Source organism: Lissotriton helveticus, chromosome 6 (genome assembly GCF_964261635.1).
Source record: "Lissotriton helveticus chromosome 6, aLisHel1.1, whole genome shotgun sequence".
In the NCBI taxonomy this organism is placed as follows: Eukaryota; Metazoa; Chordata; class Amphibia; order Caudata; family Salamandridae; genus Lissotriton; species Lissotriton helveticus.
The window spans coordinates 1074879367-1074901443 of NC_136067.1; the positions used below are offsets into that span (position 1 = coordinate 1074879367).

The window sequence follows — 22077 nt, forward strand, 5'->3', positions numbered from 1 at the left end:
GGTTGATCTCAATATCCGATCGGTGAATGCAGGCTAAACCTCCTCCTATCTTCTTTATTCTATCTAGTCTTACACTGTTATACTGAGGAGGTACTAAGAGATCCATGGTTGGAGATGATGACTCCGATAGCCACGTTTCTGTAAGGATTGCCAAATCAATTTCCTTGTTGATGATGAGGTCTGCTATGTCTGATGTGTGTTTGGTTGCAGAGCGACAGTTGAGTAGAAGGCATATCATAGGTTTTTCCCTGAGTTACTGGGGTTCAGATTTTTCGATTCAGCAGTTAGCTGAACTTGTTGTAAGTTATTGAGGTTGGGTTTTCTTTCATTCTGTCTGGATGTTCTATTGTGATCGATCGGTACTGTTTTGATTATCTCCCCTCTCTTGCGGTTCGATGGTTCATATGATCGGAGTAGGGCAAGGGTTTCCTCCTTCGACCAGGAATTCGTCCTAACTGGTCGGTTGTGTCTATTTCTTTGTGAGGAGTGTACCAGATTTTGGATATGTGTGACCTTGGAGTGAGTGCTTACCGTCATTTCCAATATTTTTTCATCGCTTGTCGAGTACTAAGTGTGTCTTGTGCCATGTTGCCAATTAGTTTCTGAAGCTCTTTGATATCTTTCTGATTTTGGAGTGATCTCTTAGGGCTGAGTAACCTTTCTGTTTGCGATTTGCATTTTTCTATTCTATGTTTCTGAACAGTTCTTTTAGCTGAAATCCTTTTCTTTTTATCCTCGGTATGGATGTCAGTGCCGATTCTGATTGCGATGTGGGATGTGTTGTCTATATTTTGTGATGTTAAGAATGCATTTGTGGGTGAGGTTCTAGGTGTTTCTTGTCTTGTATAAGAGAGAGGTAAGGAATGGTTAATACCTTCTGCTCTATTTGTTTCCCGGTTATCATTGAGTGGCTCACTCACAGGAGATGTACGCGCCGAGTGAGGTGGCTCTTCATTTGGGAGCGGCGTCGATTCCTCCCTTTGGAGTTGGTCCTGTTCGTTGTTCGCATGTCTTGTAGACCTCTTTGACCTTTTTATCTTCTTCTCAGAAGTTGTCACTCCTATTTCAGTTTTGTCTCCTGTTCTTGTAGCTTGATCCCGAAGTCCTCCATTTCGTTTTAGCGACTCTAGTAATAGTGTTGTTAAAATGTCAGGATTGTCTTCTGGTGGGATCCGGTGTAGTTGATATCTTGATCCCTCTAATGGAGTCTGTTAATTTGGGAGCTGCGTCAACTCTTCTCTTTGGAGTTGGTCCTGTTCTTTGTTCGCATGACTTGTAGGCCTCTCTGTCCTTTCTGTCCCATTCTCAGATGTTGTCACTCCTATTTCAATTTCAATTTTTTCTCTTAATCTTGTAGCTAGAGCCTGATGTCCTCCATTTTGATTGACTCCTCTGTTAATAGTATTGTTGTTGTCAGGATTGCCTTCTGATGGGGTCCGGTGTAGTTGACATCTTGCGCCCTCTAATGATTCCTTTAAGGTCGGAAATACATTGTCGAACTTATCTAGCTCGCTGTTGGCTGCTTGTATCAGCACTATTACAGTTTTATACATGGTAATGCATAGTTCCGCTTTGCATCTTTTTGACGGTGAGATCATCATTTTTGTGCCATGTGGGATATTTTTTATAGCTTTTGTGTTAAGCAATCTTGTGAAGGCATTGCGCCATTTAGCCGTTTTATTTGTGAAGAATATCAGGTCATTCAATATAGTGCCTTTATCTATGCTAACGTAGGGATCGGAGATCAGTGTGTCTGGGTTATTTCTCAAGAAGTTATGTTTGAATTTTTTTGCTGCATTTTTGGATAACTTAGTTGGTTATTTAATGGTCTGGGCATTCGGGCCAACTGACTCTAAGTAGTTTTCGTCCATGTTTGCTCCTCTTCGTTGGTCTTGTGGTGACTCTTCTCTATTTCAGTTGGTGTTGTAATTCTCTTAATCTTAATTACAGGCTAATGGTAATCATATTCATAATTATATCCAATATTATGACACTAGTATTATATATTTATATCAGGTGTATTAATTATAATAGGATTAGTTTAGTAATTGTGGTGATTGTAGTAATCCTTGATATATTCCTGTTCAGTCAATATAGCTTTATTTGATTTAGATTTAAAAATCATAAAAGCATACAGTTAAAAACAGTTATAAATAAAAACATACATTTAATAACACATAATAGCTGCAAGTTGAATAAACTTTTACCCAACCTGTGGGAATGAATATCCTGATTATAGCGTACTTTTCACAGGTTAAGATTAAATCAAACAGCAATTAATAGGGTTCCAATACTTGGGACTATAAAACAATGATTCATGTCAGATATAAGAGGGAAGGCTACGGCCACTCGATACACGATGTCCTCTGCCCATTAACATGTTGCACCCTACCTTTAGACTAGGTGAGGGGATGTGCGGCGTTCTAGGGTAAAAGTCATGCAAAACACATACGGAGATTGGGCCATTTCCCACTTGGGGTGCAAAGGTACGCAGGTAAGGGACAATGTGTCTCTGCCTAAATCTAACGAGTACTAGGTTGCCAGCAATATTTTTTGGGAGGGAACCCAGCCAACCCACCCTTCTAACACTCATTATTGTGCCCTCGAGGTTCGGTGGCAGGGGTCTGTTTTTTGTCAGCCAAAATTTGACTTTATTCAGCAGGTCGTGTTGTCTCTCGGTTTTTCCCAGAGTAAGAACTGGTACTCCCGCTAGGACACACACAAATGGAGCTGCCTCCGGTGGGAGTTGCATAGGAAAAACTTTGTTACGCTGTGCTTTACGAGCAACGAGCTGCTGAAAAACGGGTTTGAAAGAAGTTTTGAGAGCTAGTGGGACTGGTGCGTTAAGGGCTATTGATTGTGATGGAACCCTTTTGTCTTGCGTGACTGGCTTGGGGTCTTTGGGAGTAGAAGGTGAATGGGAACAATTAGGTGTTACAGAACATTTATTCGCTAGCAAGTTAGACTTGATAGTTTCCTCCATTTCAGTCAGCCTGTCCCCTAGTGCATTTATTTTTTCTATTAGTGGTGAAATAGTAGAACTGACCAGTTGTTCAATAAGGGATAATAAACCCAGTTGCATGGGGGATGTTAGACCAACTACTTTCTCGACGGCCTCAGGAGTTGTGGAAGAATTACTGGCTGGAACTGTGGGGCTTAAGCACAATTTTTGAATTTTTGATTGGCCCCCGATGTTATTGACCCCATTACATTTCCTTTTAGCGGATGAGAACTGGGTAAATACAGATCTTTGGGTGTTTTCAATATTGACTTTATGGAATAGAGGGAGGAGTTGCAAGGGGCTACCAGTGTCAGGTAATGCACAGAAGCTTTCAACAGGAAGCGGTGATTCCACTAAAACATGTGTGGTTTTACACAAGATGTTTAACTCATCTAACCCCGAGAAAGCTAGGTCTGTGTCTACTGTTTGTTTGGGCAATTGCTTGGTCCATCTATTTTGTGTGGGCTGGGAAGATGTGCCGTTATCGACATTTCTGGCAATGGTCAATGTTGTACTATTTATATTATCCCCCTTGTCAGTCATAATGTGGTTCGGGTGTAACAATATGAATATAAACAAATCATAGGGATTAGTAATGAAAATGTTCTTGGAGTAAGGCAAAGTCACTGGGTGGAAAACAAAAATGAATCAAGTGTCTTTCATTACCTCCTGCTCTCAAAGAACCAAGAGGATGGCCCCGTCCCGTCCTCCTCGTGCCTCTGAGGACCACAGAGGGCCCGCCCTTTGCCCGGGCTTAGCCCGGCTGACCCCGCGCACGTCCCGCGAGGCAGGAGGGGTGGCTGGTTCTTATGCGCCTCCGGGCGCAGCTGTATGATGCGGCAGTTCGGCGCCCCCGTTGGCGGTGAGGGGACGCTGGGAATTGTAGTCCAGTTCGCTCTCCCCCCTCAGCAGCCGCGATGTCTGGAGCGGCGTCGGGGGAGAGCGTGTGCAGGCAGGAGATGAGCACGGGACCCCCGCAGGTAATGTCTGCATAGATTGCCCCCAAATATTAGTGGCCCCCGCTCAGCAGCTGGGGCGGCTGGTTCTTATGCGCCTCCGGGCGCAACTGTGTGATGCGGCAATTCGGGGCCCCCGTTGGTGGTGAGGGGACGCTGGGAAGTGTAGTCCAGTTCGCTCTCCCCCCTCAGCAGCCGCTATGTCTGGAGCGGCGTCGGGGGAGAGCGTGTGCAGGCAGGAGATGAGCACGGGACCCCCGCAGGTAATGTCCGCATAGATTGCCCCCAAATATTAGTGGCCCCCTGTTATAGATTTTACTTCCCTGTAGTTTCATCTATATTCATTAGAATGTGCTCTCATCATACTGATTGAGCAACTAGCTTCATTTCAAGATGTCCGCCGATTTGGATGTTCTTCTGTGAGCTGCACCCTTTCTTTCTCTCTACTCTTGCCTTTGTCCTCTTTCCCTTTTCATCATCTGTTTGGGGTTGGCTCCTTCCTTCCCCTGAAAAATTCGTTAGTCCTCTTTCACTTGCTCCTGCCTCAGCATTGATGCCATTTTGAGGTCCTCTCTTTATACATCTGTTCTGTTTGGGGTCAGGGGTTGGCTCCTTCCTGCCCCGGAAAAATTAGAAAAGATAGAAATCGAGTTGCAGTAGAAATGTGTGTCTCTCTCTTTCTCACACAACAGGTCCAACTGGGGTAGAAGCAATGCAAGCTTTGCTTCTTTATAGAACAGGTGCAACTAAGGTGACAGCAGTGCATGCTTCCCTCTCTTCCTGAACATGCGTTTCATTTTACAATTGGCATAAATCTGTTCAGACGTTAATGAGATATTTATGTTCTGTAATTGGCCAGGGCAGCCTTAAAGGGTTACACTTTTGTACATCTGAATAAATAGATTATGAAGACATTCATGAACTATATAGTTCACAGGCAGTATTCATGTAAAGAAAAGTCATGCCTTTCTGGAACTGTGGACTCAAAAGGTACCTGTGCACAGAATGGCAGTCTGATTGGATGCAGTGATTTTTGTTTCAAACATAATTTTGCCAGTGTGGTATCTAAGAACTGTTTGCAAACCCCTCAATAATAAAACAAAAAATAAGGGGCCGATTCACAGAACTAACTTAAGACAAAATCCTAAACTTACTACTTTTGGTATTCACAGAAGGCATTTAGTAGTAGTAAAGTTAGGATTTTGTCTTAAGTTTGACTTGAGACAAACTTAAGACAGACTTAAGACATACTTAAGACATGCTTAAGACAGACTTAAGACAAACTTAAGACAAACTTAAGACAGACTTAAGACAAACTTAAAACAAAATCCTAACTTAAGTCTGCCTTAAGTCTGTCTTAAGTCTGTCTTAAGTCTGTCTTAAGTCTATCTTAAGTCTGTCTTAAGTCTGTCTTAAGTCTGTCTTAAGTTTGTCTTAAGTGAAACTTAAGACAAAATCCTAACTTTACCACTACTAAATGCCTTCTGTGAATACCAAAAGTAGTAAGCTTAGGATTTTGTCTTAAGTTAGTTCTGTGAATCGGGCCCAAGGAGAGGCATAAGAAGAAAGTGCTATCACATGCTGAACAAAGGGCAGATGAGGTAACCAGAGAGATACATTCATGTCTTGAATTTGTAAATAAAATACATTGCAACATTAGTGGACAATGGAACAATTATAGAAAGGCTGCATCTTTGATGGGCATCTTGGAATAACCAAAACATATTCCAATACAGTGGTGTTTTGATACTTTCTTAGAATTTTCATATTTACTTGACATTGGACTGGTGAATCTTCATGAACACTCTAATGTGAACTTGTAAAGAAACCTTGGTCAACCCTTATTCAGCTCTTGAGAATATATCAAAGGTACATCGTGACATGCTTTGCCTTTAGCAGGGAAAAATATTACAGTAACCCTAGAAAGCATAGCTAAGCTTTCAAAATATTGAGCCTAGTCGAAGTGCATTGGTCCAGCTTGATAAATAAATAACAATCTATAACGTGTTGCTCCCTAATGGTGCTAGGACATCTGATTTTTTTTTTCTACTAAAATTAAATATCCTTTTTTGTGTCCTTGTATCCTCTGACCTAGAACACCAGTAGTATGAGACAGTAGTAACCATTGATACTGCTCAGAAGTTAGAGACTGCACCAGGAAGTGGAAAAAGGCTGCAAATTGGTGATAGTTTGTGTGGATTGGAATCCAAGTTGCAACAGAAAAACCAAATCTAGTTTTTGCAGTAAAAGAATAAGGTATTACGGGCATCTAAGAGGATGTATGTCATTACAACGCATGCTTTTTCCACGCATGCCTTTACAACGCAGGTTTTACAACGCAAGTCGTTACAACGACTTGCGTTGGGGGGCGCTGGATAGTGAATAGTTTAATTTACTATTCCAACACCAGTCTCCGTGGATAGTAGGGAAGGTGTTGGATAGTAAATTAAACTATTACCTATCTTACAGCGCCCCCCTGCGCAATTCGTTGTAACAAATTGCGTTGTAAAAGTTGCGTGGTAAAGGTAGTGCGTGGTAAAAGTTGCATTGTAAACGCTGTTTACCATCTAAGATATTGAAGAGCCAGGTGACATGACTATTTTGGCCATGAGTCTTGAGGACTTCAAATCAACCTGTAGGTTGTGTGAACTCAATATCACTAAATGAGTTAAAACTGATTTACTTGAGGTGGCTCTCAAGCACAGGAAGGGGTGTCACAGAGGCAAGACTTAGTTAAAATCCTAACCCGCTCACAGAGCTGACATCTCAAAGCATACTGAACCTTCTGCATTGCCCTCAAACCATAATCTTTTTGAAAAATGACAGCCCTTTAACTTGCACTCTGCTTCTCATAAAAGTAGGTCTAAAATGACTGGATTTCACCAATTATATAACGTAGTCATAGGCATGATGACCCCAATGGCATTCATAACTTTAAAAGGTGATTAATCAAACGTGCTTGTTTCTTTGACATTTTGCTGGTTGGGCAACTTTTGAACACTTGTCCCATGATGAAAGAGAAATATTTGGCTTGGTCACAGATTGTTCCCCCTAACTATTCACAGTTACATCAGATAGTTGGGTGGTGAATAGAGTGACAACGGAGCAGGTCTCTCGGAAGGCTATGCTCAACAGGTTTAAGAGTCACCAACGACATATCCAGAGAGAACCTAAAGAATGTAATCAACATTTCTGTTCCTTAATGTACTGGGAGACCTGGAACATATCCTACCGAAAGTGTTTGCAACTATCCAGGTATAGGCACTGTTACCCCCCTTAAAATGTCAATGAGCGTTCTGATTGAGGAAGAAATGTTATGTCTTCAGCATGAAGGCCTCTTAAGGTGTAGGATTAACCACAATATTGCCCCATCATACCATAGGCAACCTCCTACTGTGCTTGTTTTTTGCTTTTTAGACGTTACTAAAGAACTAATCCTTTATCCGGAGACTATTACTGCTAGTGAAGGAAGGCTGGGAACATAATCTGAAGTCCTGCACATTCTAAATTGTGGGTTATGCCTTGTACCACAGTGGAGAGATAATGCATCAGATGCACAAGGTAAATGACAAACTTCAGGCTAGTCAAAAACTTTATGTTCAGAAGATGATCCTTACTGGCTACATGAATAGCCAGGAATTCCTGGTCATGAAACCAGCTGGTAAACAGACTTGAAAGGATAATGAATAAAAACAATACAACATTTAAAACAAGGTGAATAAAATCATCTACACAATTGACTTTGGTTCCACTATGAATCCCCACAGGCTGTCCCATGTGAACTAATTTAAACCATTTCAGAGGTCACAAATCAAAGAACAGGAGTACAGGAGCCCTCTTTCAGAAACTGGATACTGTCCAGCATTTACTAGCTTCCAAAGGATCTCTCACTCATTCTATCAGTATGTTCATTGCATACACTTTAATTAACACTGTATAGTTATCTACTACCATACATAACTAACCAATGTTAAAAATAAAATAAAAATTAACTTAAAAAGGTATTCCTCTTTATAGTTAGCTGGGCAACCACAAGATAGATCTCCAATGCACAAATCATGATCTCAAAGAGGATATCACAGGTAATAGTACAACCTACATAATGAATGACATTGCTGATTTCATTATTATTATGTCATGACAGAATCTGCAAATAGTTAAACTTTTTCAAATAATTTTGCTAAAAGTGATTATGCAGGCCTATTCTCTAAATCTGTCACCTAAGGTCCATCTCAATGTCGACAGTAGTTCTGGGGACTTAAAACTACATCTAATGTGTTTAGTGACATTTAATGTTTGTATGGGTAACTGCAACAGTCATTGCCATTAATGTAATTTCTGAAGAGATCCTTAATCGTTAATAGTACTGTGGTCTAAAATTAAATGCCATGTCTGTGAAAATATTAATTAAAAACAATTATAACTATAGTAGCCTTTCTGTTCTTTTTGTCATGCATGAGGACATTTAGAAATTGACTGCAATATGGCAGTCTTACAATTGCATTTAATGTGTTCGATTGTATGTTTTGGATTGAGATGTAACTACAGGAGGCTTTCATTTCTAAATTTTTAGTCTGTGAAAAGACTTTGATGGTAGTACTGTAGCTATACGTAATATGGCAGCCTTACTACTGCAGGTAATGTGTTTGATGTTATTCTTTGAATTGAAATGTAACTACAGAAGTCTTTATTTCCATATGTTTAGTTCATGAAATGACTTTGAAGATGGTACTATAGCCATACAACTGAAGACACAGGTCATGATATTTTGTCACTGCCTCTGATCAGTAACTTATTCTAAGTACTTTCTTGGTACAGCCTGTGGCCTCGATCAATGAGCGTTTTGTATTGCCTGTACATGCCCCGTGCCCAGCAACCATTTACCTACTTGACATTCCCCACAACTAAGTATATAGCGGACTAGGTATGAGGTCTGGCATTTGGTCATACTCTGTGCCCAGTATCCCTTATTTCAAATCAACTATTCAGACTCTCCAGATGTGGCCAATGAAAACAAGGCATTGCCTTCTTCCAAGTCATGTGTTCTACATCCACGGCTTCAGTACTTGATCCATGCCCATGTACTTGTCAAAAGGCAGGGTCTTTGGTCATTCATTAGCCCATAGTATACAATACATATAGTGCATAGCCTTAAGGAGTGACTTATTTACAGCACTGTCCAACATGCCCTGGGCAAATGAAAGCAGCCCTGTGCCCAAAGACTCTTGTCCCGTCTTCATGTGTCTTATTGTTCCTTTTCCTGAAATGCAGTGAGCAAATTTTTGCTAACCAAACTGCACAGGATTTTTGGAAAATGATCATACTGGTTCCCAAACATGGAACACAGGCTCATTATCCGTGTGGTTTAATTTAGTCATTTATGTGGTGCAAAATTATTTTTAGGAATTTGCCATGGCCTTAGCTGTGTTATGGGGCGCTCAACTTTCCCCACATTAACCTGAGCAATTTTTATGAATCAGGAGGACTGGTTCATGAATGTTTGCTTCATGAGGACAGTAAGCTAATTCACAAGAAAGGGATTTTATTGTTGCTTTTTTGGGAAAAACATGCCATTTTCATACCTCAGTGATGTGCTGGGATCTCTCCATAGGATGCCACATTCTCACCTTGCTCCTGCATGGGCTCCACAAACATTTTACAAAAGTTTTACGAACAAGGTTGACAGGTTTGGGATCCTAAAAAGGACCAAAGGGAAGCAGCCTCTGTACCACTCTGATTACATTTTAGATCTCAACTCCACAAAGCACAGCCATTAGGGCAGCCAAGAATTTTCTTTTTCAGAATTCTTAAAATCTACTGAATGAATTGACACCAGACTCAGCAGTTTTTACTGTAATTTAGGGAAAATTCATATGGCATTTTGAATGGACAATGCAACTTTTAGGAACTGCTTACTGTCCATACCATCTTGACCAATCTATATTAACATACAGAACCTATTAGCATAAAGGTCATATTTTTAGAATATTGCATATGCAATAAACTGTCTCTCACCTAATGAAACCAGTTTTAGGCCTGTGAGTCAGGTGCCACCTGTATGCAGTGTAGTCCTTCCAGCCAACATTCTTGGGGTCATGCCATAAGGTACGCACCTAGAAAATAAACAGAGTTGCATGGATGAACTTCACAAGAGAGTTATATATTTTTTTAAAGCTGCTTAATACTTCGCCTCCAAAAATGCAACTCACAGACAGATCAAAAAGATGTCACAAAGATAACTTGTGAAAGAATTACATTAGACATTACAGAAAAACTGTCATAGTGAAACCAGTCAAAAATCTGATTAAAAATAGCACAGTAAAAATAAAAAGTATGTTCTCTAACAGTCTTTAAAGGGAGTCTTGAGATTGTCAAGTCAATGAACACAATGATCATTGCCTTGAATTCATTAGTTAGGAAATGTTCATTTATTTTACTAAATGGGCCACTTCTTCACTTGATGAGATTCCATTTCTGTAATCCAAGTTGACATTCACCAGAGTCAAAGCAAAATGCATGGTTTACGAGTTTGTGGCAGCATTAGAAACTCAAAGAAGGCTTCTGGTACCTGGCGATGTAACTAAAGCTTCTCTACTCGCAAGACATATGATCCCTCATCACAAGTTGCGCATGCATCTCGATTCTGCCTTTAACAGGCCTTTGGTGCTGAATTGAGATTACAAGTTCACTAGGAAATCCCACTCTCGCTTTACATTTTGACAGGAAACCCCTGTTGAAATGTGAATAGGGAAAAGTGCCTGAAATTAGGAAAAACCATTTGGAAATTAATGTTCAAACTGATTTCATTGTTACTCCTCATTCCAAGGACTAAAATTAGGAATTTGCAGCTGTGAAATAATTACCCAGCAGTATCAATACTATGGGGTCCATTAGGATGGCGGCCGCCCGCTAACAGTGTGGGGGTCCCGACAATGGCATTAGGATGCGCCTGCCACACAGGCGGGCGCATCCTGTATCTTTACCATTGCGGCGGGCGGAGCAGGAATCTCCGCCCGCCGCAATGGTAAAAGTGCACGTTTTACTTTGCAACGAGCAACATGACAGGCACCGCACGGTGCCTGCCATGTTGCACTCTGAAATGCGGGGGGGTACCATAGGTACCCCCCATGTGCACCCCCCAAGCCACGGACTCCCAGGGGGCCCGCAAGGGGCCCCCGCAGGGAGTCTCCGCATGCCTTTCCGTGGCAGCATTGCCGCCACGGAAATGCATTGTGAAAAGCACATTGTAATATGGCAGGCGGTGTCTAAAAGACACCGCCAACATGTTACAGGTTTTCCGCCCCGGCCGCTAGGCGACCGGGCGGAAAACAGGCGGGCGGTGTTTCACACCGCCACGGTCCCCTCTGCCATCCTAATATGGCGGAGGGGAATTGGGCTGATGATGTCGGGCAGATTTCCTCCGCCAGGCTGGCGGTAGCCACCGCCAGCCTGGCGGTGGAAATCCGCCCGACATCGTAATGGACCCCTATCTCTCTAGAGGGCAATCACAGCTACTAAAACCCGCACACTCATAATGAGGTTAACAGAATAGCGTTCGGAAAAAATAAAAACAAAAATACATTCCAAGTAAGATCTTCTAATTCATTAAACTCCTGGAGGTCAACAAATTGGGTGGCAAGCACATCAGTCCTAACTTGCTAATTCATGATACCAAAGAGCCACCTATACCATTTGTTTCCATGCTGCTTTTTAGAAATCTATTTGATTACAGAATTTTCAAGTTGATTATTGAACTAGTACACAATCTGACCTGCACTGAGCATACGTGTACACAGGTACTGAGCTAGGATGCTCTACCATCCTGATATGGCCCCTGAAGATAAAAAAAGATACACTTTCCAGCAATGCGGATCATATAAATATCTTCGGGTCGAGTTTGCGCTATGTAAAAGTACCAACTAGCTTCATTGTAAAACTCGCAGAGTTTGCATTAAAAAAAGAACTATTTTAATTTCAATGGAGAATTCTTCTTCCAAGTAGGAGGTGTGGCGATGGGATGCCCATTCGCCCCAGAATTGGCTGTGCTATTTATGTCCAAATATGAGGAGACTTTCGTCTATCAGAACAACCCTTTTTTACAATGGATAACGCATTGGTATCGATATATAGACAATATCTTTTTCGTCTGGACAGGCCCGGAGGAGGATCTTAAACGATTCCATGATTGGATCAATAATAGGGTGCCTACAATTAAGTTCAGTATGGAACATTCCAAAGAGAAAATGCCGTTCTTAGACGTCGAGGTATTCCCCTCAGAGAGAGGTCTGGTGACAACACTATACAAAAAACCGACAGACCGTAATAAGGCACTCCATTTTGGAAGTAACCATCCACGTAGCCTTAAAGATAATCTCCTGTACGGGCAATATGTTAGAATTTGACGCAACTGTAAAAGAAAAGGAGGAATATCTGAGACATGCAGAAAATCTCACAGCCAACCTACAACAACGTGGATATCCAAAAAAGTTACTCAAAAAATCCCTTAAGAGAGTCTGGTGGACACCTAGGGACAGTTTACTAGAGAGAAGAACTAAAAAAGAGACTGAAAGGATGGTATTTGTATCCACATTCTGTCCAAATTCAAATGCTGTAAAGAAGGTGGTCAAACAAAATTGGCATCTGTTAAAGAATCTAGACCAATCCTTCTGGAATGAACCACTCTTTGCATTTAAAAAGAACCACAGCATTTCCAATCAATTGGTGAGAGCAGCTGTACCACAAGAAAAGAATTCCAACTTACGCACCATGTTAGGTTTGCCACCCGTTCAAGGCCACCATAAATGTGGCACTTGTTCATGTTGCGAAACAACTAAGGAAGGCACAGTATTCACACACAACCAGATAAGTTGGAAACATAAGGCATTTTCCAACTGTAAAACCAGATATGTAATCTATGGAATTACATGCCCTTGCAACCTAGTGTACATCGGGAAAACCAACCAAGAGGTGCGTTTAAGGATACAGCAACATAAATCAAGAATAAAAAACAACGTAGCAACAGCAGCCTTGGTCAACCACTGGCGAGAAAAAAATCACAAAGATACTGACCTAGTGTCGACAGTAATCTCAAAAGTAGAGAATGATGCACGAGGTGGTGACTTGGATGCAAAGCTGACAAGAAGGGAAGCCATGCTAATCGTGAAGTTCAACACGGCAATATTAGGACTAAACGAATTGTCCTAGATGTTTAAATTGTAACACTGAAAACCTTTCAACTGGCCCATTCTCCATTTTTGAGCTTGCCTGCCAAAGTTCAACATCCTCATGATTTTTTTCAACACATGAAAAATGGACCCCTCAATTATAAGCACAGACTGAGCTGATTGATCTGCCAGCATTGTAACCAACAAAGTATGTGACACATAAAACGGCCATGTAACAACAATGCTTTCCGCTATAGATGGCACATTGAAAGAATGAGGTATCATAACATGTAGTAGCGAATTTGTAACGTGCAAATAGCCTTTGGATCGGCACAGATGTATGTGAAAACTACATTTCCCATCCTGTATTGGGAATAAATCGCATTATTACCCGAATGTCTACTATTAAAAAATCCAGATCGTCCCCAGAAAACAATGCCAATTTATGAACTACATTTTTAGTATTTCTCCACAAGAGGAGACTTAGATCGACCTTTCCAGTACAATTATTGGGCAATATGATCAGCAACACCCATGGAGCAATACAAAAAGAACGAACTTTGATCGCACTACACTCCCCATGATCCTTTGCGGACCCGGAAGTGCACGCGACTGAGACGCGCTGCTCGAGCCAGGAAGAAAGTGAATTGGTACACCGCTGTGCCCCGTCCTGTGAAAGTAAGCGGTTAAGATTTAATGAGAGTAGCCGTTCTCTTCTTTTCAAAGCCTGGTGGACATCCTTTACGGTAATCAACGCGTCGTTATCGTTGTTTATGTAGACATAACGCTACTTAAAACCTCAGTCAGACATGACTGACTGGGTCCTCCTTTCTCTCTCCAGAATATTGAGAGCCAGGCAGTGCATACAGAAATTAGGACATTAAGATCCACTCATAAGTAAGTGATGGCATGTGTTGATGGCGATAGAAACTTGTGGTGTTTTCCTTGTGGTGGGTTGTGACTGTGATTTTTTCTACATTAGATTGTAGTTGGACGACGCGGACAACAATATCTTCCTCTACACTCTGAAGAGCGAGAGGTAAGGTTTGGAGGCTAGTAGTAGTGGGTAGGGTAGCAGTCGGACAGCATTAATTCATGTTTTAAAGAAAGGTTTTCTCTTTCTTACAGATTATGGTCCTGATGAGAACTCATAATTGATGCGATTTCGAAATGCGTAGACTGCCATAAAGCCTAAAAATGAAAAACGATAGGAATCAAACAATAGATTTGTGTTTAGTAAACGAATTGGTTATAGGCTTTGCCTGTGAATTTTTTGATTCCGGCACTCATTTAATCACTGATGTGTTTTTGTTTTGTTTGTAATATGATTGATGGTTGACTGATGGTTCAAATGATGAAACTTTTGGATTGTATTATTGTAAATAGGAATGCCTTTTTTGAAATAGGAATGTGATTTCTGTTTTGTACATAAGGTTTTTAAAAAAAAAACAAATGCAAATCTGATAAAATAAAAAGATCAAATATAAGAGCTTTAAAATAATAAGAAGCAAATAAAAGAATTGGAATTCAATCCAGTAAAACATAGCGTTTTTGTCGTATGTTTTGACCAAAAGATGTCAAGATAATTTGGTAGCGGCACGTGCACTTTTTCTGTTCATTATAAAAAAAATATATATCTTCGCACTGTTTGTAAGTTTAACACCTTCGCTGCGGTGGCAATTCCGCCACAGCGCTAGGGGGGAGGGGGGCCGCACGGTGCTCCCATGCTCGTGACGGAACCACTCCGTCCCGAGCCTTGGGCGCGCTGTGCTTGTGACGGAGCGGTTCCGTCACGGCCCCGCCCGCTCAATAGAACGCGCCGCGCAGGCGCGCCTGGCGGGCCGTGACGGAACCGCTCCGTCACCAGCACAGCGCGACCGAGGCTGGTGACGGAGCGGTTCCGTCACCAGCATGTAAGGGGTTAATGCAATTTGGAGGATCTCATCAAGAAAAATAGTTTTCTTTCCAGTGGTTTGGTTGATCAGTAATGTAAAAAAAGGATATGTGTGCTGTTAACTTCACACGTAACAGCAGTTTTAAATGTAGTTTAAACAATGTGACAATAATTTCAGCTTTTGAGCACACACCCCTGACATACCTTTTTACTAGTCTAAACTTGTATAGTTTTTGTTATAGTATCTAAACCTCTCCAGTATGCTGAAACAACATAACATGTTAAATAGTCTCATTTCGATTACTTTGGCAGTGACATAGCAGGTGTATAGTCTGAATTCAGACAAAATGGGGCTTCTGCTTTATCTTCACATGGTGCCATAAGTACAAAGGGTTTTGCTGTGCCAAACCGTATGATTCAGTAAAATACAGGGTATCCAACCTCCCAAAAAATGTAAAATATGTACATACCTAATTTTGCGACAATTTTGCGATTTGAGAAACTTTTTCCAAATCACAAAATGGGTTTAAAACACATTACCAAATGACAACAGCATTTTAGGAGTGCTTCTTCGCGATTCGGTGAAACTGGCTCCCACATGTCAGGAGGTCGGGGAGCGAACAGGCTCGCTGTGCGGGCACTTCTTTAATCACCGGAGGACCCGCTGTGCGGGACGCTACAACCTGCAGCCCAGGACTCCAGTATCCAGGTTTCCACATGTCACGCGTTGGGGAGGCTAACTAATGCGCTGTGCAGGCTCTTCATTAATCACTGCATGACTCGCTGCAAAAGCGGGGTGTGTCTCTGTCTGGGCCTGGAAAAGGCTAGGTTGGGCCACCTCGCTTGGCTCTGATACTTAAATCCAATATCACCTGCTTGACTTCAAGGTAGGCTTCCCCTATTTTAACGCTGTTCTTAGTGTAAGCATGGGAAAAAGAAAGGCCATATCCCTGAAAGGAAGAAAAGCAGTTTGTTCTGCCCAAAATACCTCTATGGCTAATTATCTCACTACTATAATGGGAGTGATATCATCTGTACCTAAAAATGTGGAGGAAAGGATTGATGCTGCATAGCATAAATCTCACATTCCCCCTTTGGAACTAGTGTTTATTGTACTTAATAGCTACGTGATGTGTAAGAATCCTCAGAAAAGCGCTGAAAGAGCTATACTAGGGGAAAAGTTAGGGACAAAATTGCTCAATGAGCGCAGACCTTCCACCTCATGTATCAGCCTGGAAAATGTAGATAATTCTGGTGATAACAGCTCAATACTAGCAAACCCACCACCTCTAAAAATGAAGAGAAGGGAGGTTAAGGCCAAAGCACCTATACAATGTCCACTGTTGTGGCTGCAAGGAATCCAAGCCTTCATGGTGAACAATTCCCAGATGGAGAATAACAATAAAATTAAAGATAATAAAGGATGCACAAAATAATATTTTCGATCTTCGCAAACAATTTTCGATGAGAACAAACTCTCTAATAACTGACTTTTGCACTAAAATGGAAGCCAGGATTATGGACCTTCTAAAGCAATCACTGACACAAGCAAACTTACCATGTGCAACAGCTGATTATAAAGATAGGAGTGACACTGGTAGAACCCAACAATTGGGAATTATAGAGCCTGTAACTCCAGTTGTGGGCCTAGACACACACAGTATTGGCAAAAATGAATAGAGGAAATAGAAAAAACTCCCAGACTGGCTTTGCAACCAAGTAATGTGTGAGATAAAAGGGTGCAGTGCAAAAAAAGGAACCTCACTTATCTCCCCAAAATGTAAGGAAAAATTCCACCTGTAAAGAGACTCTGCAACTACCACTGGCGGATGTATGACGTTACAACGAATGCTATTACAACGCATGCCTTTACGACGCAAGTTTTACAACGCAAGTCGTTACAACGACTTGCGTTGGGGGGCGCTGGATAGTGAATAGTTTAATTTACTATTCCAACTCCAGTACCCGTGGATAGTAGGGAAGGTGTTGGAAACTATTCCCTATGCTCGAACGCCCCCCTGCGCAATTCGTTGTAAAAGTTGTGTTGTAATGGTTGCGTCGTAAAGGTACTTCGTTGTAATAGTTGCGTTGTTAAGGATGTTCCCCACCACTGGCTTGTGCTCCCTATGTGATTCTGCTAGAAGAAGTGCAGCTGGTAACAATTAGGTCAAATGAGGATGGCTTGGCCTCAAAATGTAAGACTGCTCAATGGTTAAGGTCCAAAGCAGGTTATCATGATGATTTGCATAATGAGTTCCTCTTAACGAGTAGAGGTGGTTGGATCGGAAAAACTAGTAAGAAATTAAAAGGGGATTGTGTAGTGATAAACTTCAGGAATCCAATGCTTGTTAAATATCTATGACAACATCCTAATTATCTGTTAGTAATATTGCTGAGTTGTCAGATAAATGTGCGGGGAGATACTTGATGTCTAACACCAGATACAAGATACTTGATGTCTAACACCAGATACAAGAAAGACAGTCACCCAGGCCCTCGTCAGCAGCAGACTCTACTACGGAAACGCCCTCTACACGGGAGCTCCGGGCAAGCTCATCAAACGACTACAATGCATCCAAAATGCCTCGGCACGACTGATCCTCGACATACCACGCCACGGCCACATCACCCCCCACCTGAGAAACCTGCACTGGCTCCCCGTCAACAAGAGGATATCCTTCAAGCTCCTCACCAACCCACACAAGGCACTCCACAAGACCGGCCCAACCTACCTCAAGAGACGGCTCTCCTTCTACATCCCCAACCGCCAGCTACGCTCCGCCGTCCTCTCACTCGCCACCGACCCGCACATCCGAAGAACAACCACCGGTGGGAGATCCTTCTCCCACCTCGCCGCCAAGACATGGAACACCCTCCCACTAAGCCTTCGACAGACCCAAGACCTGCTGACCTTCAGGAGGATACTCAAGACCTGGCTGTTTGATCAGTAGCGCCCCCCGAGCGCCTTGAGACCCTCACAGGTATGTAGTGTTCTTTACAAATGATTGATTGATTGATTGTTTAAGATTCGCTTCTACCAGAAAAAAATCGATCCTTGATCTATGCCCATATTTTTTATTATGGAATGATGTACCTTGCAGAGCACCTACCCACTCCCTTCATACGTTGCTAAGAGCGTGCTGACTTATCATAGATCTCAAAAAAGCCTGGGATTTTGGAGTGGGTATAGCCATACTATTACAGTATTAATCAACTTTGGATCCATGATGATCTTAAAATCACCCGCCATTATCACTGGGCCTGGGAAGTCCAGTAAGTTCGTAAATACTATCTTTAAGGGCTCACAGTCATCCTGGTTTGGGCCATATTTTCCTACTAAGGTTAGTGAATGGTCCTCTATTTTTAGGTCCGCTATAATCCATCTAACGGATTTAACCACCTGTGTACTTAAAAACCTAACGCACCCTCCTTGTTTTTTAACGACTATTGCTACCCCTCCTAGGTTAGCTGTCTGTTCGGTGCACCCTACCTGCTGTAACCGGCTCTGTTAATTAAACAACTTCATATATTCCTCTTCGGCCAAGTGAGTTTCCTGTAAAATTATAATTTGTGCTGGACAACCTTGGAGGTATTGTAGAATCATATCTCTTCTAACACTTGTGCGAAGCCTGTTAGCATTCCATGATAGTATCTGCGTCATCTGGGTCATCTTCCTACAGTATCTTTCCAATATGTATGCTGACCATCATACTGTGACTCATCTACTTTCTGTCTATTTGAGGTGTCTGAAGACATTTTTTTGTTGGTTTTCCCTCATGCTCCCCACCCAGTGCCCCCTAACTCCCACCGGATAACCCCCCCCACCTGCTACTAGACCTAACACAGGCCCCATTTTCTTCCCAGCCCCTTGTTACACACCAGCACCTATATTTACATGGATTGAAACACCACCCCCTATACCCCCTCACTTTATCTCCTACTCCTTCATTTCTTGTGTTATATGTCAGTCTCCGCGTACTCCCCCCTTCTTAATTACTTCAAGGCGATCATCAGCCCCTCTAACAGTTTTCAGAAAGCACATTTTGTTATTATGCATGACTCTGAGGGCAGCTGGAAATTTCAGCTGTGCCGAGGCTCCTGTTTTCCGAAAGTCTTAGAGACGCTCTCGGAGTTCCGATTGTCTGTCCAGGAGGACAAGGGCCAGATTTGACCTAATTTCAAAGGAGAAATCCTCCCCCCTTAGAGTTTTCATTTTTAACGCATCTAGGAGGATTTTTTCTTTCAGGGTGTACGTTTGGAAATTGAGAAGGATTTTCTGTGGCTTTGCTCTATTCGAGTTTCTCCTAAATGGATCTCTGTGTATTCGCTGAATGTCCTGTTCTATTGCTTCTGCGCTTACTTCTATCTGGAATGTTGTCCTTTATTAATGAAGCAACTAATGATTTTAAGTTGTCTGCCTCTCGTTCCTTTTGGGAACATTCAGTATACGCAGGTTGTTCTTCCTAGAATTATTTTCCAACTGTTCCACCTTCTGCAGTGCATGCTCCACCCTCTGCAGTGCTACTATCTCCTTCTTACTGTCATTTAGGCCCGCCCTTAGTTTGCCAACACTAGTTTCCAGTGTCTGTGTTCTCACTGCCAGAGCGTATATTATTTTCTCTAGAACCTCGCGAAAGTTGTGTATCTCGCTCTAGTTTGCCTCCGATACCACAAAACCGTTTCTGATGTCTCCAGAGAGGGAGGCAAACATATCCTCTAGCGAACCCTCCCCCAGCCCCTGTACCAGTAGTACCAGCATCTTTTTCCTGGTCCCCACGGTTTTTGGGGGACCCTTCTGAAGAGTGAGTACCCCTGTCGCCACCAAGCGCATTTCCGTCCTTGCGGGCCTCCCCTTTCTCACCTGCCACCCCTCCTGATGTGCCTTCTATTGGTGGCATCATTGAATATCATCGTAACAACAGAAGAGTGTGCCTTGTATTTATACAATAAAGGTAGGGCACAGTAAAAGACCAAATAGGTTCTTTATAAAGCCCTCACTCACCAACCTGGTTGGTAACATGCTACATCATCGGGCCCCACCAGGAGAGGCCGAGTGCCACCCTGGCGTGCTTCAACACCAGAATTACTGCAGAGCTAGTAGTTTGTGTGCAGTGAATAGTGACAAGTGAGTGTTAAAAATGTTACGATTGTGTCAAAGGATATATTTTGTAGAAGCCAATCGGACATGGTTAAAACAAAGTGTGGGACAATAAAGCTGAATAAATTGTTCAGCGAAGTCCACTAGGAAGTGGTCAACAAGTTTCTGTCTATGTGTTATGATTTAAACAGGCATTCGTCAGGACCGTGATATGTAACCTCGGCGGTATGGGCCCACCCTAACCAGAGGTTATAGGTGTGAAAAGGTAAAAATATATTAAATATATATATATATATGATCTGGTATCCCTCGTGATCGAGAGGAACCAATGGGGTCTGGTACAGAGGGAGTTTTTGCAGGCACCAAGCGGCTGTTCTGCACTGAAGGCGGTGCGCCACTGTTGCGACCACCCCCCTCCCGAGACCTATTTTATTTATTTACTTGTTTATTTATTTATTTATTTAAACTTATAAGGCGCACAGCTACCCGCAGTGTGTTTCCCGGCGCCAAGGGATAGACTGGAGAAGAAGAACTACAAGGCTTCAGAGGAGCAGGACAAACTAAAAAGACTGTTCTTAAGTTAGTATTGCTGGAAAAACCAAGTTTTCAAACCCTTGCGAAACCTGACCAGATTTGTTTCCAACTTCAGCTCAACAGACAAAGCATTCCAAGATTTGGTGGCTAGGTGAGAAAATGAGCGGCCGCCCATCTTCACCAACCTAAATCTAGGAACCACAAAATCTCCTTTGCCTGCAGATCTGAGAGTACAGCTAGGTGTATAAGCCTGGATAAGACTTTGAAGGTACCTAGGGGCCGAGCCCTGTTTTATTTTAAAGATATAGCATAAAGCTTTAAATTTGATTCTGTTTTTGATTTCTAACCAATGCAGGTCCCGAAGCGCTAAGAATGCGGATGTTTTCCGGGGAACATTACGTAGTAGTCGTGCAGCCGCATTTTGGACAATCTGAAGTTTTTTCACAGTTGTCACGTCGGCACCAAGATACAATACATTCCCGTAGTCCAGGCGAGATGTTATCAAAGCCTGGACCACCCTCCTTTGTGTGGGGACAGGAAGCATCCACGGGATCTTGTGGAGCCAATTTAGTGTAGCAAAGCAAGTGGCAGTTACTTTTACGGCCTGTTGTCGCATAGTAAGCTTTTCATCGATTAAAAATCCGAGATTGCGAACCTGGGCCACGGGTTTCAGGCAGGACCCATGCTCTCAGGCCAATGTTGGGGGCCCCAGAGATCTTTGTCCTTACCCAGGATCACAATCTCGGTCTTATCGCCATTTAATTTGAGGAAATTTTCCTGCATCCATCTTGCTACTTGGGACAGACCCAATTTGAGAGCCGAACTATCATTGCCTTCCCTTTTGGATAAGGAGAAGACAATTTGTGTGTCGTCGGCGTACGTTAAGCCGGCTTCTTCCACAATGGTGGCCAGGGGTCTAATATAGATGTTAAAAAGTAATGGACTGAGAATAGACCCCTGGGGAACGCCGTACGCCGATGCACAAACTTTGGAAGATGCATTGGCCGAAAAAACCTGAAAGGTACGGCCACTTAGGAAGGAGGTTATCCAGGTTAAAGCAGAACCCCCAACTCCCAAGGATTGGAGGGCTGTGAGAAGAATAGAGTGAGACACAGTATCAAACGCAGCGCTTCAATCCAGCAGGATAAGCGCTGATGTCTCCCCGCGATCGAAACTGTGTCTCGAATTCTCAATCACCCCCAAGAGAGTAGTTTCAGTGGAATGGTGGGCCCTGAAACCAGATTGTGATGGGTGCAAATAGCCCACACTTTCTATCAGATGAGATAGTTGGAAATGAATGTGCCTCTCTAAGACTTTTTAAAAAATCGGCAACAGCGAAATGGGCCTATAGTTGGAAAGGTTTGAGGCATCTGCTCCTGCTTTTTTCAGCAAGGGAACTACCATCGCGTGTTTCCACTTCTGTGGAACAC

At 42.5% G+C, this 22077-nt stretch overlaps 1 protein-coding gene across 1 annotated transcript in view; it reads right to left on the bottom strand.

The window, feature by feature from the left end:
• Positions 1 to 22077, bottom strand: part of THBS2 (thrombospondin 2) — a 647479-nt gene that overhangs the window by 89483 nt on the left and 535919 nt on the right. The window contains exon 20 of the mRNA XM_078648724.1: positions 9973 to 10070. Within this exon, the coding sequence (XP_078504850.1) occupies positions 9973 to 10070 (98 nt within the window). The remainder of the gene's footprint in view (positions 1 to 9972; positions 10071 to 22077) is intronic.